We start from the raw sequence: 19,466 nt of genomic DNA, 5'->3' as shown, positions 1-19,466 counted from the left end.
TGTCAAGGAAGAGCCAGTGATTGCCGAGGATGAAGACTGCCCCATGTCCTTAGTGACAACAGCTAATCACAGTCCAGAACTAGAAGATGACAGAGAGATTGAAGAAGAGCCTTTATCTGAAGATCTAGAATGAGAACTGACTTGTGAAACCTCAGCATGAAGGGACATATCACTGACCTTCATAACCACTCCACAACCATGAATATTTGACAGATTTTTACTGTGACTATTTATTAAGCATGGATAAAGGAGACAGCCCTTAAAGGAACTTATGAAGCCAGCCCTTTGGGATTCAGTACCAACAGGCAAATTGCTTGTTTTCTTCTCTCTTTCTCTCCTTCTCTGTCTCTTTTTTTTTTAGTAAAAAAAAGAAAAAAAGACAAAAACTGATTTTCTTGGGGAAAAAAAAAAAAGAACTGTTCTTTCTATAATGGCTTTGCCCATTTAAAAAAATGTGGCTCTTAAGGGTTCATGAAATGACTGAATATGAGGATACACATCCTGTAGAAAGCAAACGCGCCTCATATACTGCCAAAAATAGTGTTAGTTTCATTAATGTGAATTTTCCAGCATTCAGTAGTTGTAATGTTAGAAACAATTGCTGGTCAAGTTCAACTTGTTGCTATTGTTTTTAATTTGCACAGGAGTAGTATCAGAAATTAGTGTCACTGCTTGTATCTAGCTGAATTTTAAACAACAGAACATTAGTTTTTTATGTTGGTGCCACCAACTGTAAATGACATAAGTTAGTTATTACAAAACACAGTAATTAGACTGTTGCAACCATCTAAAACCTTAGGCTTCCAGTCTGTGCTGTTAGTGTTAAGATGTAAAGTGCAATCCTAAGCTAACATTATCTGTGCAAGCACCATAGAAACATTTGCATATCTGCATAGATCTTACAACTATACTCTTTACCTCCTTGTGATAAAGCTTTGTCTACCTGCAAACACAGTCAAAGGCTACAGCTGCAAACCAAAGCCAACTCTAACCATGGCCAAGAGCTCAAGGACAGAAGCAGCCACATGCTTTGGTCAGCCTTCTGTAACTTCAATTAGTACAAAGGAACCTTCTCCATGAACTACCTGCTGTTTTCTGATGACCTCTGGGATCTTTTCATTTAGCCCTAAAAACCAAGAATCAAATATGACAAAAACCACAACTAAAAAACCTAATTCAGTCACAGAGTAATCTTCTGAGGCCAAAAGTCCATCTAAATGCAATGAAGATTTGCTTTCATTAAAGACAGAGGTGAGGACAAAATCTGCAGTGGAAGTTATGACATGCTAGAAAGCAACAAATGTGGATCACTGACCAAAACGATTATGTACTTGATGCAAATGCAGATTGCATATTGTTATATATATATAGGACATTGTGTTTTTGTTTTCCCCATCCAGTCACTTATTTTTGGTGGTGAATACATGTTGTTAGAAGATGTCTTGTATGGTCTGAATCTTTGTTGTGTACTATTTTTTATAGTCTTAAGTTATAATGAAAAAAAAAAGTAGGAACCAAACATAAAAGGTCTAGTAAAGCCAAAAATTAATTTCATATTGATTTTAAAGTGATCTAGCTGAGTTTTTACACTGAAAGCAAAGATTATAGCAATTGTAGTCCATGGTATTTATTTTCAGTCAAACCAAAGTTACATATAATTCTGCCTCTGCTGATACGGGATATTAACACTAACAATACACTCCCTTTCAAAGACTTGCACAGGCCAAATTGTTGGAATGCTGGTTTTCGCGACGACTCCAAACCCCCAAACTAGGATAATGCATTATGGTGTAGTTGAAAATAGCATAGTCAAATGTTTGCTTAAAACCTAGAAACTTTACGTGTTGCTTTTCATGTGCTGTGCCAAGTCTTGATAATACTTTTTCCCCCAACCAAGGGACCTCATAACCTGATGATGGTTATTGCTTTACAAACAGTTTCGACAGAAGGTGGCTGCTAGAGCTTAACATATGTACCAGTTCCATGTGATGGAGCTGGTCTTTGCAAACTAAGCTCATCATTTATTCTTTGCTGAAGTCAGCAAATAGAGTTAGAGAAATACCCAGTCATCTATCACACCAAATAAAAGGACATAACGGCTTTCAAAAGGGTTTTCCCACTTACCCAAAAGGCTTTCTGAAAGCTTCTACCTCTGCAAAAAAAAAAAAAGAAAAAAAAAGAAAAAAAAAGAAAAAAAATTAGAACAATTATGGCAGATTGCATGAAACGTGAGAACGTCACAGTAACTGCTACTTTTCATTCTGTTTGTCTTTGGGTCATGATCAGTGAATGGGAAGTTTGCGATATGGTATCAAAAGAAAGATTGGGATTGGGAAGGATGGTTTTCAGTCATCTAGGATCCTACTGGAAGGCTTATCTGAAGGAAAAATGGGTCTTTCAGGTGCATGTTCAAAGGCTTTGATGGACTGAAAGTAATCTTGAGAGCTGTACCATCAGGAGGGTGGCCTAAGACTACAATGCTAAAGTATGCATACCTCAGTTATCAAACTTTTGAAAGGAAGTCTCAGCCACAGAATGCATATACCTGTAGAGTTTTGCATGGGTTTTATATGAATACAATTTTAAAAAATAGCTGCTTGCACATTATACCAGAAAAACCTCCAAAACTGCAATTGCTTTGAAAATAGATTTTAGGTTTTTTGGAGTTTTCTGAAATGCTTGGTCTGTATTTTGATAATTGTGCATATTATGTAAAAATGTTGGTGGACCCATAAATGACCAGACTTTTTCTAAGAAAAATGTTGCTTTAATGCATTTCATGAATTTTTACTCTTATATCATTGCTTGCTAGTAATAGCAAATCTGCTTTTCTGCATCTGCTTTGCGTAGCTATTGTAAGGCTTTGAACTAATGTATGTATTTATTGCTTGAACTTCTGTGCATACCTTATAAAGCATAATGTCTGACAATTTAAATGGCTCATGTATTCTTGCTTCTATCATAAGCTGATTATGGGGACTATGATCTTTTGTATACAGCAAATTTTAACTGTAGCACAAACATCTGTTTATGTATTGGTGGAATATACCTGTTTTATTTATCTTTTTTGAGGTAAACTAATTTTTGATACTTTTCATTACTGTGTACTATGTTCATACTTTGAATTCTCTGACGTTAGAAGTCATGGTTGAGAATTGTAACAGCTGTTATTCGTTCTGTATTCATGGCTTTCACTGCTGAATAAAATAAAGGACCAAACCTAGGATTTGAAAGAAAACTGTCTACCTCTAACACCAGGGAGTTATCAGATTTTATTTTACATAGTTTTAGTCTACAAAGACACAATTGCTTAAACCTAGTGGGCTTAAGGCTTATATTCTATGTGGTTGGATTCATGGCACAGTTGTACTGTTTGAAAATCAATTAAAATTTCATGTGAATGTTCCAAGTATTTGGTAGAATTACCACTAACTGGGTTTTCTTTAGATAACTCAGATATGGAGAAAATGTCATCAGCATTCTGTGTCTACAGCTGCTTAACTTCATAAGAATGCATTTCTTTGTGATTAGGGAATCGAAGAATAGTCAGCTAGGAATAGAGCTACAGAAGTACACTTAAAATAAACCATCCTGGACTTTAACATCCCTGGGCAGATTCAGTCACAAAATCTATTAGACAATTTTGTAAAGTTTTCAAATTGATCATTCACATTTTGGGGAATTTGTGAGACTTCATCCTACACATGACAATATTAACATGCATTCAAACAGTAGCTTTATTAATGCCATAAATCTATTGAAAGAAACGTGGCTTACCCTTGTCATTTCACTAGTTCAGTTTGCAATGAAAGGTTTTTGTCCATGAACATTTGGCAAATCTTACTTAGGAAAAAAAAAAAAGAAGGATGTACATTTTCCTATAGAATTCATGTATGAACAGTGTGTCACTGCTGTTGGATGTAAAAATGTATATAAACCATTTCATTCACTTGATTACATTTCTGAAGTATAAATAAAAAATCTGATACTTTTGGACCCATTTATAACCCCTAGGATTTTATTCTTTCGGAGAGACTATCTTCCTTGCCAGAACCAAGTCATAAATTTGTGTACACATATCCCACAAATTGTTTAAATCATTTCCTTAGGAATTGAGGATTCATAAACCAAACCATACTCAAGTTCAATCAATAAAAACGGGTCTGTTTGTCAAATACATTCCATTAAAAACTATCTTCAGGTTCAAATTGGCTTCCTCACATAATCTTCTCATGGTCTCATGTTTTTACTCTAATAGAATTTGACATTTAAATTCTAAATTAAAAGGGGGGGGGGTCCATAATGAGTTTCCTGTTTTTAACTTTTTCATTTTATCTGTTCTTTTTTGCCTCCAAGTATCAGTCACACCCATGGTATCCTGCCCTGATTCAGGAGAATGTACAAGGAAAGTGTAAGTAGCTTTCTAAGGGGAAGCTTTTAGGCCTCTAGGGATCAGACCCAGACCCTTCTAAGTGGACAAGACAAGCAAGCTATGGCCTTTGCAGCAGGAAACTTTGCCTTTTTCTTGAACCTCAACATGCATTCCTTAATCTCCCATAATCAGAAAAAAAAGAAATTTATGTGTTGAGTATATTTTTACTTTATGCATAATTTACTAGTATCTGTCATCCCAATGAAAGAGTACCTTGACTGAAGAGCTTTCCATAGGATAAAAATTGTTTTCAAAGAAATGTAACCGTGAGATTAATTTTTTGAACCTTAGGGTTCATTTTTCACTATTGATTATTGAAATGTCCCAACCCAATGTATTTTGTTAACTTAAGACTACATTCCCATGCAGAGCAGAGGTTAACATAAAGAGGAAAAGGAAAGGAAAAGAAATTTTTAACAGTGTTCCCACTCTGACCAGACATTTGAAACTTGACTAGTTACATGATTCTCTTCTCAATCACCTGCAAATTCTCTTGCGTTCAGTTTAAGAAGATCTGGGGAGACTGTGAAGAGGAGCTTACGTGTTCCTATAATAGCACCTGGGAAGCTTATGGGAGGGAGAGCCCCTAAGCCACCATTATCTTCCTCTCTTTGGAGGCAGCCCATTGCCCTAGAGGCATGAGGCATGTGATAGGTGGGAAGGAATACGGCTTCCTTCTTACTTCTCCTTTAAATGTATTTAAATGACACTATAGAAAATGCAGTTAATAAAACTGGGCTTCCCTGGTGGCTCAGCTGGTAAAGAATCCACCTGCAATGCAGGAGACCCTGGTTTGATCCCTGGGTCAGGAAGAACCCCTGGAGGAGGGCATGGTAACCCATTCCGGTATTCTTGCCTGGAGAATCCCCATAGACAGAGGGGCCTGATGTGCTATAGTTCACGGGGTCGCAAAGAGTCGGACACAACTGAGCGACTAACACTTAATAGAAAATGCAACATTTAGAAGTTACCAATCCTCTTTGATCAAATGTTCTGAAAAAAGGAGAAATTATAAAATTTAAAAATAACATTTCTGCTAATAGAAAGTTATTATGATTATATATTCACCTATTCTCTGCAAGCCAAAAAATTAAGCATATCTGGGGGAAAGAAAAATAGGAAAATTGAGATGAGCACCAAGCAGAGAATCCTTGCACTTGAACTCTGCACTGACATTTAAATGTTCTACTCAACGCCCTTCATCAGAGAAAGGACCTCTGCACGGTAATCCATAAGTAATCGAATCAACAGAACCTCAAAAGAAACATTTCATCTGGAGGCGTTAGTCCTAAATGTTAAAAGTCTTAGAACAATAACAAAAGCTTGCTACAGATGCCATGCATTTATTTAGTTTTGGCCTCTTTGGTAGTAGAGATAAGCTCAAAGTTAATGAAAAGGAAAAAAGTTGCAAAAAAATTTATTAAATCATTTTACAAATCAAACTGGCTTCGCTATCAGCCATGAAAAGCTATGTGAATCTCATGAAATAATCCCATATCTAGGTTATCTCCAATTCCTGAAACCTGGTTCTCATGGCTATGTTCCCATTGAATGTCAATTTAATATTCATTCTGAAGCAAAATCAGTTCTCTTTGGTACTGGCAATATTTATTTCCCTTGCCTTTTCCCATCATTTTAGAAATAACCTTATAGTAATCTCCACCATAAAATGGAAATATTTCATTAACAGTCTTCCCTGCATAAATTTAAAGCTGTTATTAATGAATAATATATGTGTCAGTCATTTTGCTGAAGGTGCCATCTTGGGCAGATAATTATGACTCTCCTAATTTTCTAACAAGGATATTCTGGAAGTACAATTGTTATTCCAGCATTTAGAAACATCATTGGGTCACTTTAAGAGCACATATAATACATAAAATTTGAGAGATGGTCATATTGAGATCAGATATCTAAAAAGAGGCTTCAGTCCTTTTAGAACAAGTTAAATGACATGTCAGGTTTATTTCTAAGAAACCTATTCAAAATCAGGAGGAAAAAGCTTTTATATTATATGCTCACAACTTCAGAAACTATGGCTTGAACAAAAGAGAATTTATTTTCTACAACTCCAGTCTCAGGTAAGCCATGATATTGAAGCCCACTAGGAGTAAATACCTGAATATGGATAATAAGGCCATATCTTCAATTCAGGTAAATGTGCCATCACCTGCTAGTGACTTCTGCCTTGAAAAAAGTAAAGGTGGTAGGACATACGGTCCACAGGTTTGCCAATCCTTGTTTGGTTCCTCAATGGCAATGAACTATGAGAAGTGTTCACACTGTTAGCCAAAAACCCGAGAGCATTATTGGTGTATAGAATCTAGAAGCTGAAGATAATTCCACACTGGAAACTTTGGTGCTAAAATAGTTTAAGTGAAAAGTGCCATTGGTGAGACTATTACATTTGGTAAATTCTTATTAGTAAATACTGATCTCTGTGCTTGGTAGGCTCTCAGAGTAGAACTTTCTACCTTCTTACTTTTCTTCCACTGGGACATGGGTTTTTTAAGTCAACTGGGCAGGGTCAAGGCGAAGATGCTAGATGTGAAGTTTGATTTCATTGTGGCTCTCAATGTTATTGCCCAAGCGTGTTATTTATATTCAAGAGTTAATCTTCTTTCCACCCACCTCCCCTTCCCAAAAATGAGATGATGTTATAAGGATCTCACAAAATTCTTCATCCTTCAGTGAGGATTAAATTTCTAATGGGGTACAGAACTGTTGGAAGAGAGCCTGCTCTAGGACTCAGGAATTGTGTAAACTTTACATAAAACAATCACATAACTCTAAATGACAGTACAGGTAAACAGACTTGAGTGACTAAGGGTTGAACAAGGATAACTCAAAGAATATAATCAAAAGGTAATTCATTTTGGTCTCTTACTGCCTTTCTAAACTTTATTTAACAGGGCAATCTGCTGTGCCAGATTAGAACTTATGCAGGTTCTATGGTGTATCAGCTCACTCTTGAATAATAAACATTTGCATTGACGTCTTACATCATAGAATGCCCTAATAAAACATTTAGAACGCAGTCCCATGTTTTAGTCGAAACTCTGAACTTGACTTTGGGTGACACCTTCTACCCACCTCTAAATCAGGTTTGTGACAGGTTGGAGACAGGCTGTGGAGACCATGGTCCTTCTCTTTTTGCTTTGTTGCCCTGCCCATCTCCCCATTCACGATTGCACTGTCTGGTCAGTAGGGCCACGATGGAAACGTTCTCACAGTCATTTCCCAGCAACAGGCTGGCAGGACCACCCCAATGTCTCCGGTAAAGTCACTAACCATTCTCTAGCTCTCCCAGCTGGGAGTCAGGCTTGACCAATTAGAATTACTTTTCTCAAGTGTGGGTCAGGCACCAGGCCTTTTGGTCTCCCAATTTCAGAGAACATATTCAAAAGTTCGTAGCATAATCTCCTGGAGAAAGCCCTCTAACTAGGCTTCGGCTGAGAAGGCAGCAGCCTTCCCATCCCAGAAGAGGCAATAGTCATCTCCGCCCAAAATCTCTTTACCAATCTCTTGATGAAAACTTCAACGTGAGCATCCTATTAGAGAAGCACATTAGAGACTGGATACACTTTCTAGAACAGATATTCCTAATTCAGGAGCTGATTGCAGAAAGAAGAATGCCCATTCCTGAACTCAGCTGAGAGCAATCAGTGCTAATCCACCACGTGTACCAGCTGCCCCCGGATGCCGAATCCCAAAATCCTCTGTCCGCAGGCGCATCAGGGTTTCTCTCCCAAACTCCGTGGGTCTCCGCTCCTCGTCATGCTTCTCGCCCTGACAGGGATACAAGTAGACAAAGAAGGAAAACTTCCTCAGGCATTGTCTAGCTTTGCATCAAGTCAGTTTCCAGGAGGGCCGAATCTTAAATTTGAAGATGCTGAGCACCAGAGGAATTAAGAATACAATCGTCTTGTATCCAATGTCATAGATAGCTACTTAAACTCTCTTGGACAGAGTTTGCAGATATTTATTTTGAAAATCTTACTCTCAGTATTTATTTCAACTCTTTCGGTAAACTTTAGAGTTTAAAAAAACAGAAGAAGAAGAAGAAATAAAGAAAATGGTGCCTCTCACTGCTGGAGCGAGGCGGAAGGAGCACGGGAAGATGGCGCCGGCCCCCCGGCCTCCTCTAGGAGGGGACCTGTAGGTGCCCACACAACCGGATGCCTGTCGCTCAGGCCGACGGGGCAAGACCAGCAAATGACCCTCCTTCAGTCTGGACGCCTCTCCTTTAGCTGCTTGTGTGTTGGACCCTGGAGCAGGTGAGTCTGCGAGCAGACGCGAAGCCCTTCAAGAGCTGTCTCAGTTCATTGTGAGTCCATGGATGCCAGAGGTGTTGGCTTTCTTTCTTTCTTTTTAATTTTTCTTCCCTGGGAGGCAGCATTTTAAAAAATATTTTTATTTACTGATTTATTTGGCTGTGCTGGGTCATAGTTGAAGCACACAGGGTCTTCCATTTTCCTTGTGGGACATGTGGGATCTAGTTCTGGGACTAGAGAGCAACCTGGGCCCCCTGCATGGGGGCACGGAGTCTTAGCCATTGGACCACCAGTACAGATCTGCTGGTTTTCAAAGATGGATTTTTGTAGGGTTCTCTCTCAACTGCAGGTCTGAAGAGCCTCTGCCCAGGGACTATTTTCAGAAAATTCTTATGTCATCTTACTTGATTCTTGCAAGCAGCCTGTGATATGTGAAATCTACTCATTTATCAGATAGGGGCGTCAGAGTTGGAAAGGTCTATAGTGACATCACTAATGTTGCAGAAACAAACAAACAAAAAAACTGGATTCAAATGTAGAGCTTTGATTTTTCCACAGCTTCTTACATGTGAAGTGTGACTTTGATTTTGCATGTGGAGGCATTTTAAGGAGGGAATAATAAATCCACGTTGAAGTTAAAATTCTGAAGTGCTAAAGTTACCTGGATTACAGAAACATAACATGTAGTATCTGCAGAAAGTGATTGCAAGGACAAGTGTTTTGAGACCAATTTCTGTATTTTTACAACAGACATGGCTGTTTTCAAATTTCTTTCTTTGTGATCTGCTTAATTTTTCAAATGAGTGAAGGCAGTAACATGGATACATTTTGTTTATTTGACCCCCAGTGTGTCAATGGGTAATACCTTTGAAATTAGCAACACAATGTGGAAATCTTAGTGGAGACTGATAGGTTATCAGAAATATTTGGAGCCTGTAGTTTATTGCTATTTTTTTAGACATTGAGTCTCATTGTATGCAATTTCAGGTGACTCAGATATTAAGCCAATACCTGTCAAAGGCCTCCTTGAAGAAATGTTTCTCAAAGTCAGGGACTCCTTGTCTTGTAATCAATACTCGATACTAACTGTGGCTAGTACTCAGAGGTACTCAGTACAGATAGTCATATTTAAATGGAGTGCTTTAAAGCAAACATGTAGGTTTTTAAAAAAAAAAATCAGAATATGTTTTATTACTAAAACTTCTTTTATTATCCACGGTGTTTCTTTTTCTCCTTGTTATCAATTTTATGTGCTGTCTGGAGGTATAATAAACCTTGGATTAGTTGGCTAGCTTAATTGAAAAATGTTTTGAAATGAAAAGTTAAAAAGCAAAACAAAATATATTGAAAACCATTTCCATTCCAATTTCTTCTGTTAGTTCAGTTGTAAGAAATGGAGAACAAAAGCATTACCAACCAAGGCTTTTAGCGGAAACATAATTGCTTACACATCCAAATACATCAGCCAAGTTTGCTACACACGATTAGGCAGCCAATTGTGTTGAAAATGTGCTTGCTCATTCAGGAGACCACACCCCAGGGCTCACTTACTTACATCCTTAAGTTGGGTTAATACTAGCCCATTCTCATTAGCCACTTCTTGGAAAATATAATGGGGCCACCAGTAGTAAGAATCATTTGGGTCCAAATAAAAGACCTAATGTCTTTAACTAACCCCACCTTGGTTAGGCCAGGAAAGTTTCCGTCTAGTCTTTCCTAAGAACTCAAGTAGAGTCATTCTATCAAAGGATGCCAGTAATTAGTGAAAGTTGTATGCCAGGCACTGTCAAAAGTGCATTATGTTTAAAAATGTATAATGTCAGAGAAGTGGATCAAATTCTACATTTTTTAAAAAAAGTTTACATGTCACCTAAAAATAGTTCAATTTAAAAGAGATACAGGGTCATATTGTGTCTCAGGTACGTTTCCCTATTATTGTTTCTCTACCTGAAGTTAATTTAGTTTTCAATTCTCAGGAAAATGTGTTGGTGACTTGGAAACCTAGCTTTCCTTGTCTTGAAATTCTTTTCTAACCATAACACCAATTTTTATTTTGAAATGGTCTTAAATATGGCACAGCTATTATACATTCCTTAATTTCCTCCCAAATATCAAAGTAAAGCAAGATCATCTTTTTCTTAGTTTTCCCCTGAAAGTATAGAGAGAAATATTTTACAATAGCTGTGCTTTAGGTATTCAGAAGACCCAAGATGGCAGGTGAAGTTAACTGTCCCATTCTTTGGTTGACTAGAATTTACCTATGCAATAGCCAGTTACTTAACACATCATCGTTTAGGATCAATACAGAAGTGTTGGGATCAACTATGTGTTGGAAGTTAGTTCTCCTAGGATAATAAGTGCTAAAAGTTCTCATTGCCAGCAGGCGACCACATAAAATGTAGACAGTGAAACCAAGGTGCTAGCTAGCCAACTAAGTGTAGCATGCCTTCCGCTTAAGCAACAACTTCCTTTTTTTATTTTTTCCTGGACTGTTTGATTTCCTGTCACTACCCTGGACAAAGCTGAATGCAAAAACTACACATTTGCATGTCAAGCTGACTGTTGGTTTCTGTATTAGTTTGTTGTTGCTGCTCTAATAGATTAACACTAAGTCAGTGGCTTAAAACAGCACAAATTCATTGTCTTGTATCTGCTCATCACAGGTCTCAATGAACTAAAATAAGGGTATCAGCAGGGTGGTGTTTTCTTCTGGAGACACTAGGAGAATATTTATTTTCTCATCTGTAATAGCTTTTAGAAGTCTCTCACAGTCCTTGGCTTGTGGCCTTCTCCCTCTGTCTTCAAGCAAGCAAAAATAGATCAAGTCCTCACATCACTCTGCCCTCCTGTCTCCTTCCACTTACAAGTATCCTTGTGATTATACTGGATAATATATGTATTAAGATAATCTAGAATAGTCTCTATATTTTAGGTGTAGCTAACTGTCAACCTTAATTCCATCTAGAGCCTTTGCTGTAGAAACTAACAAACTCACAGGTTCCTGGAATTAGGATGTAGACACCATTATTTTCCCTACCAGAGACTCATTTTCATTTTGACTGATAAAAATTAATGATTTTCAACTAAAATTTCTGAAAGCTACCTATAGACAGTAAAGAGGAAAACGTTTCTCCCAGCCAAGTCCATTTGTTGCTCATACCATTATCTTTAAATGGCTCTGCTAGTAGCAGACAGATTTTTGAGATTCAGTGATCTCTGGTTCCATATTGTCTGTATTCTAACTTCACTGAGCCCCTTACCTCCCCACTTGCCTTTGTGTGGGCAGTGCAGCTCTGCTCTCAGTAACGAGCCCCTCTGCCACAGAGCAGACCTTTTGAAGAGTACCTACTTTTCATCATGCCAAAGTATGAGCTCACACACGTTCATACTTGCCTTTGTTCCCTCCAGGCTTCCATACCTCATGAGTTGCCTCTTTGCTTTCAGGGGGAATCAAGGTAGCAGACCTCAACAGCATTCTGTTTCAAGGGTTGAGGAGAGGCAGCAGAGAGGGGATTTAGGTTATATCCAATGACCACCTCTTTCCTGGGTTTGCCCTCACAGCAGCTGGAGGGCTTGGAGGTGCTAAGCCCTCTGATTTAGAACTACACAGGTCTGAAGGCTGAGCATTTTCTATGAAGGGCCTTCATCTTTGGAATTCCCTCTCCAAGGCTATTGACCTACATGGCCTGAAGTAAATTCTATCTCACTAGTAAAGTGGATTTCACAGTTAATGTGGCCAAGCTGATTTGGATTATTTATTTCCAATGTTAGCCACAGTTGTAGAACTCTCAGATGCGTGCAGGAATTGAATGCATCTTTAGAAATCTCAGGAACGAATAGCACTCTCTGAGACACGAGAGGGATGGGTTGTAATCTTCCTTTTGTGTTGCCTGTGACTTGCTCTAATACCAAATCGCAACCTATCCTCTGTGGTTATTTCTTCCATGTTGTGTTTTGTCAAGCTAACCTACCTGACCCATTCCTATGTTTGATTACTTGACAGCAAATGAATGACAGAAAATGTAAATAAAGCACACAGTATATCTGCATATCAAGCCAGCTGTGCCAGCCTGTGTGGGGGACTGGAGTAGGGTGGACCTGAAGGAAGTTATTAGCTCTCCAGCAGGGGCAAAGAGAAAAGCCAGTTCTGTCAAACATGAATGTTGAAACAAAAGGAAATCACCCCGTCCCAGATGCTCTGGGCTGAATCTGCCTTCCTGGGGTCTTATTCTGGTTCAGAGATAGCGCTGTCCTTGAAGTGCTCTCTGTTGAGTGACACTAGTCCATGGTATCAAGTAGTGTTTAAAATACCTAGATTAAAAGCCTTCTGCATTTAATGTCTCAGCTCCAACAGGTATATAAACCAAAATGAACTTGCAAATTTCATTGAAGCTTTATCCTCTAGCCCAGGCTAGTCCCTAATGTCACAATTTCCACATTCCTGACAAAGAATCTTTTACTCTAACCAAGTTCCCGCTCACAGTTGGCAGCTGGCCCATCCAGCGGGGGAAGGTGACTTTTGTGGTGTCCTCACTCGTGCAGGGGTGCAGGTTAACACATCCTCCTTGGGCAATGAGGGGACTAATATTCTGTGCTTTGTTCAAAGCTCTGAAGGATCAATGTATGACATGTGATACTCGAATTGATGCTATTCCTGTCCTGAAAGGGAACTCCAGTTCCCTTCCAAGTGGAAGAGGTGAGGGGATTTGACTCTTGGCTCAGTACTGCCTGAGTAAATACTTTTTTTTACATCAAATTTCAGCCTATTATGGTTTGAGGTTTCAATTAAAAAAGGTAGGTAACAGGTATTCTTAGAGATTTTTTCTAATGTGAAATAGATCATGGGTTTCAGGTACATTTAGACCAAGCAGTGCAGCTGGTTTTTTTTTTTTTTTTTTAATAAATTCAGTAAGTGTTCAACAATATGTGGCCAGTGTGTTCATTAGCCTGGCCACCATCTCACAGGGAGCCCACTTCCGGTCAGGGTGCTCTCGGAAAAGTCCTGGCAATTGTTGCATCACCAGCAGAATTTATGCACTTAAGAGGTGGTGTATTTGTAGGCCCCGTAACTCCTACCTACTGAGTAGAATGGGTACAATTGCTTTGACACAGGAAATAGAAGCATTGGTCTCAGTGTCCAGCTCTGCTGTTCTCTCCTTAGCCTCCACATTAGAAGAAAGTGGGCCTATGAATACAATAGTAGGTGATGTGGTCAATGATGGCTGAACTCAGAAGCAAATTCATATTGGACCTGCTCAACTGAATGAATCTGCTCTAGGCCCAGCAGTGAGTTGAAGGTCCTCTTCTTAGGGGACAATTCTCTTCTTCAGGACCCAGAGAGAATGGTGACTGTCCAGGCTGTTCTCAAAGCTTGGTGACCTCAGCATTGGACCAGATGGGGTCTGTGGCTCATATACCTGAAGAAAGCCATTCAATATACACTGAATCCCGATGGACTAAATAGTACAGGATTGCTTTGACGTTTCTTTCCTCAGCTTTATTGAGATGTAATTGGCAAGTTAAATGGTAAGATATTTAAAGTGTACAACATGATTCACTTGCACATTGTGAAAGGATTCCCTCACTTAAATAACACATCTGTTGATTGTTTTGTTTTGTAGCCTAACCCACCAGTCCCAGTGCAGTCCACCCATGATACCCTGGCTTTGCTCACTCTGGCCCCTGCCGCGTGCTTACCCAGTGCCCGATCACATCTGCGGTTCATCAGGTCACATGTAGCTGAACTGACATGCTACTAAGCATGTGCAAAACATGTCTAAATCACCCTTTAGGCCTTTATTTCTTGTTAATTAGCAAACTTTGGCTTTCAGTGGTGACAACCGACTTTTTTTTTTAAATAAAGTGTTCATCTTATGTATACAAGACTTACAAGAACAGCCTGGTATGCTGTTGGCTTTGTCCTGGCAACTAAAATCAGGACCCAGCACTCATCAGGGTGTCTTGCTCTCAACTTTCACTACTGTATGTAATCCACTTCTATGTGTTATGTAGAGAGATTTTGGTGTGTCCTGGGGTCATGATGAATCCAGAACCATGGTTTGAAACATGTTCTATTAACTCCACAGTCTGTATTTTCTGCTTTGACAAGTTCCACCATACCTTCACATGGTGCTCTCCACAAAAAGGAATCATAGTCTTCATTTTAACCTTTTTTGTGTGACTAGATCTCCCTATTACTTGAATCATGTGGCAACTCAAGTTTTCCTCTCTCATGTCTTTTAACTTCCTTTGCTTTTAACAAGGTTCCGACAACTGGGTAGTATTTCTACAGTGGTCTCATTAGTATCTGGTTCAGAACTGGAATAATTTTCCCCGGTTTTTATTCTCTACATGTATTTATTTTATCTGGAATACTTTATTGAATTATCTTATTGTAATTAGACATTGGGCTACAGCTTAGACATTTTCTCCTCCAGAATTTTGGGACCCTTGCTTTCATCTTTGTCAAATTATCACTGAGAATGCGGTCAGGAAGAGAGATTTTGTCCTTAGCTTTCTTCACCTTTCTCCATGTGGTTTTGCTGACCAAGGCATACTTGATTTAATTTCCCATTGTACATTGAAATTAGCTGCAACTCCCCCACTGTCTCCATTCACCTTCTAACCCCCTAAGGCTGTCTCTATTCCTGTAGTACGATTATACAGTTGTTCAAATGGAATGAATCAGGTCATTCAGGTTGTATCTACACAAATAAACACTGGGCTGGGAGCTCAACTACAGGAAGACGTTCTGAGACATAAATTTTAATTTGAAAATGGACACCATCTCTTTCTCCTTGGATCTTGATTGGGGAAGCAAAAGAGGCATGATTCCTGATTGTGTTTTTCACTGCATCCAATTCAGATCTACCTGCTCCATTCTGGCATCCTTGTTTTGTTTCCCCTCTAGTTTCATGTGATGACTCCCTAAGTACTGGGGTGAAATCTTTAGGTTAAAGCATACACCTAAATTTGGCATGCATTGGACTTACTGGCAAATCACCTCGATTGCAACAAATGTACAGCTATTGGCAGTAGATTGAGTTTTCAAAAAAATGTGTTTGAATAAGATAAACAGCAGCCTATTCTCAGTAGAAATTTTTCCTTAAAGGAACCTTTTAGTGAATGTAACTCTGATATTAATGTGCATCCTAATGGTAAGAGGGCTTCCTGGTGTCTCAGTGGTAAAGAATCCATCTGCCAGTGCAAGGAGATGGCAAGATTTGTGGGTTTGATCCCTGAGTAGGGGAGCTCCTCTGGAGAAAGAAAGAAATGGCATCTTGGCCATGGGTAGTTTTGTGGGCTGCGTTCCATGGGCTCAAAACAGACTCCCACACGACTTAGTGACTAAACAACAACCACCACGGGGAGGGGTCTTGCTGGCCCCTTGGATGTGCACTCCTGTTGGAACCCCACATCAAACTTTCTGGAGTCAAGGATGTCTGCCTTGAGGAGGGGACTGAGACATGTGATTACTACTTCTCTTTCCCCAAAATACTTTGAATGACTTTATAGAAGTCCAGAGAATAATAAATTCATAAAACTATTAAAATTCAGGGTTGAAGTAAGGGAGTAGAATGGACATAGCTGACAAAAAATGAGTGTCTGGAAAGGGTTATGATGGATAAATCATAATAGAGAGAATGATAAGTTATGGGTCAAAGGAAACAGAAGCAGTTTTACATAGCAGTTTCCCAGAGTTGGTAGATAAGGAAAATGGCACTGAGAAAAGGGGTAGAAACCATTACCAGGACTGAAGCATTAACTGCAGAATGTCTACAGTGACCCGTGTTGCTCACACTCATCTCTAAGCCTGCTTCTATTGCAGTGCTGTTGGTCCCCAGATTGAGATCAGAAAGATAGCCTCTGGTATAATAATCTACCAACTGTTTCTATCAAATCAGTTCAGTTCAGTTCAGTTGCTCAGTCGTGTCAGACTCTTTGCGACTCCATGAATTGCAGCACGCCAGGCCTCCCTGTCCATCACCAACTCCCAGAGTTCACTCAAACTCACGTCCATCGAGTTGGGGATGCCATCCAGCCATCTCATCCTCTGTCGTCCCCTTCTCCTCCAGCTCCCAATACCTCCCAGCATCAGAGTCTTTTCCAATGAGTCAACTCTTTGCATCAGGTGGCCAAAGTACTGGAGTTTCAGCTTTAGCATCATTCCTTACAAAGAACATCCAGGGCTAATCTCCTTCAGAATGGACTGGTTGGATCTCCTTGCAGTCCAAGGGACTCTCAAGAGTCTTCTCCAACACCACAGTTCAAAAGCATCAATTCTTCAGTGCTCAGCTTTCTTCACAGTCCAACTCTCACATCCATACATGACCGCTGGAAAAACCATAGCCTTGACTAGACGAACCTGTGTTGGCAAAGTAATGTCTCTGCTTTTCAATATGCTGTCTAGGTTGGTCGTAACTTTCCTAACAAGGAGTAAGCGTCTTTTAATTTCATGGCTGCAGTCACCCTCTGCAGTGATTTTGGAGCCCCCCAAAATAAAGTCTGACACTGTTTCTTTCCACTATTTCCCCATCTATTTGCCATGAAGTGCTGGAAGGCATCACTGACTCAATGGATGTGAGTCTGAGTGAACTCCGGGAGTTGATGATGGACAGGGAGGCCTGGCGTGCTGCGATTCATGGGATCGCAAAGAGTCGGACATGACTGAGTGACTGAACTGACCTGAACTGAACTGATGGGACCAGATGCCAAGATCTTAGGTTTCTGAATGTTGAGCTTTAAGCCAACTTTTTCACTCTCCTCTTTCACTTTCATCAAGAGAAGCTTTTTAGTTCCTCTTCACTTTCTGCCATAAGGGTGGTGGCATCTGCATATCTGAGGTTATTGATATTTCTTCTGGCAATCTTGATTCCAGCTGTGCTTCTTCCAGCCCAGAGTTTCTCATGATGTACTCTGCATAGAAGTTAAATAAGCAGGGTGACAATATATAGCCTTTATGTATTCCTTTTTCTATTTGGAACCAGTCTGTTGTTCCATGTCCAGTTCTAACTGTTGCTTCCTGACCTGCATATAGGTTTCTCAAGAGGCAGGTGAAGTTATATAACACAAAATAGAAATTCTTAAAAAAGATGAAAAAAGTTTTCAAATAGAAATCCTAATACAGGCCTCCTTCAATTAATATTATAATCCGTTTCTGAAAATGAGAAGTTCTATGTGAAAATATTAATCATGAGAATATTCTGATTGTTTAACTGAGAATAATTATAATGTATCAACTCAAAGCTTCCAACTAATTTCTTGAAATGTTACTAAAACATAGTAAACTAGCTACATATAAGTAATAAACTCTTAAAAATGTAGAAGCCTGAAAATAGCACTTCCTGATATCTGAAAGATATAGTTAACTAACAAATAGCTGTTTTTAGTACAGTAACATGTACTCAGCTTCACTGTATAGATGCTCTTTAACACTTAAAAGCGTAAAAAAAATCTATGCATGAGTCTAAGATTTTACCAATTATAATCAAATGTATCTCAAGACATTTCCATCATTTGGTTTAAAATGCATTGAGTTTGAGGGATTTAAATATTTTTTCTGAAAAATATTGGCCAAAAAAATGTAGTTTTGAGAGAGATGAATGTTTCTGAAGACTGGGTATTAAAAGAGGCATTTTGCCAGAAAATATTGATCTGGGAGACTGTACCTCTGTTTTCTTCCATAATCTTGAGAGAGCAACTTGTATTCACTGAGGTGAAGTCAACCACTTTGCAGGCTCCCCCTTTTTAAAGACACAAGGTGGTCTACCAGTGAAGCTAGTGTTGGAGTTGCCATCTCAGATCAGGACCTTGATCTTGTTAGTACTGGTTAGCCTAGAGGGTGTCTGTGTGCCCTCAGGTGAAGTCTGCCCATCCCCACGCCTTGCCCACACACCCCACACTGGCAGTAAATTCTCTCTTTCAAAGAAGAGTGTGAGTCACACGTAGAACTCATGACAACCAGTGGCAATGACCTCAGTTGGTCGTTCATTCATTCACTCAGGTCCCTGAAGCCAAAACCATACATTAGCAATCACTTGAGGACAATTGGCAGCATAAAAAAGAAAGAGATGAGTGAGTGAGTGAAAACAGTAAAACTCTAGCCAATGAATGCCTTAAGGAAGAAAATAATGTTTTTTTAAAAATTACTGTTCTATAGAGAGTGAAGAAAATATAGTATCCATTTAACAAGAAGAGACTGCTAAGAAAAAAATCAATCAGAATTAAGAGAATTTATGAAAAAGCACAAATTATCTTAAAAAATCAGCAAAAAGGTTAAAAGAAAAAAATGAATCATACAGAATAAAAGGGAAAAGAGGAAGAGACAGAGATATAAAATGAGAAAGAAATATAAGGGCATAGTAGATAATCCAAGAAATAATAGATAAAATATTTATGTGTAATTTCTTGTATATTAAAATACTGAGAGAATAGTTTAGAACTGGTTTTCATTTGTTCATTTGAACAGGGAAGGGAGATGATTTTTTCTTGATTTGAACTGTAAATCTTCCAGGGCAGAAGCCTGCTGCTGCTGCTGCTGCTAAGTCACTTCAGTCGTGTCTGACTCTGTGCGACCCCATAGACGGCAGCCCACCAGCTCCCCTGTCCTGGGATTCTCCAGGCAAGAACACTGGAGTGGGTTGCCATTTCCTTCTCCAGTGCGTGAAAGTGAAGTTGCTCAGTCGTGTCCAACTCTGTGCGACCCCATGGACTGCAGCCTACCAGGCTCCTCCGCCCATGGGATTTTCCAGGCAAGAGTA

The 19,466-nt window shown here is 39.2% G+C and overlaps 1 protein-coding gene across 1 annotated transcript in view; it reads left to right on the top strand.

The window, feature by feature from the left end:
• Positions 1-133, top strand: part of FOXP2 (forkhead box P2) — a 449,483-nt gene extending 449,350 nt beyond the window's left edge. Inside the window, exon 19 of the mRNA XM_052638364.1 lies at positions 1-133. This exon is cut by the window's left edge and continues 12 nt beyond it. Within this exon, the coding sequence (XP_052494324.1) occupies positions 1-133 (133 nt within the window).
• Positions 134-19,466: the final 19,333 nt, after the last annotated feature.

This window comes from Budorcas taxicolor, chromosome 4, assembly GCF_023091745.1.
Source record: "Budorcas taxicolor isolate Tak-1 chromosome 4, Takin1.1, whole genome shotgun sequence".
NCBI lineage: Eukaryota > Metazoa > Chordata > Mammalia > Artiodactyla > Bovidae > Budorcas > Budorcas taxicolor.
Note: the sequence above shows the minus strand (reverse complement) of the source record. Positions and strands in the feature narration are given on the sequence as shown.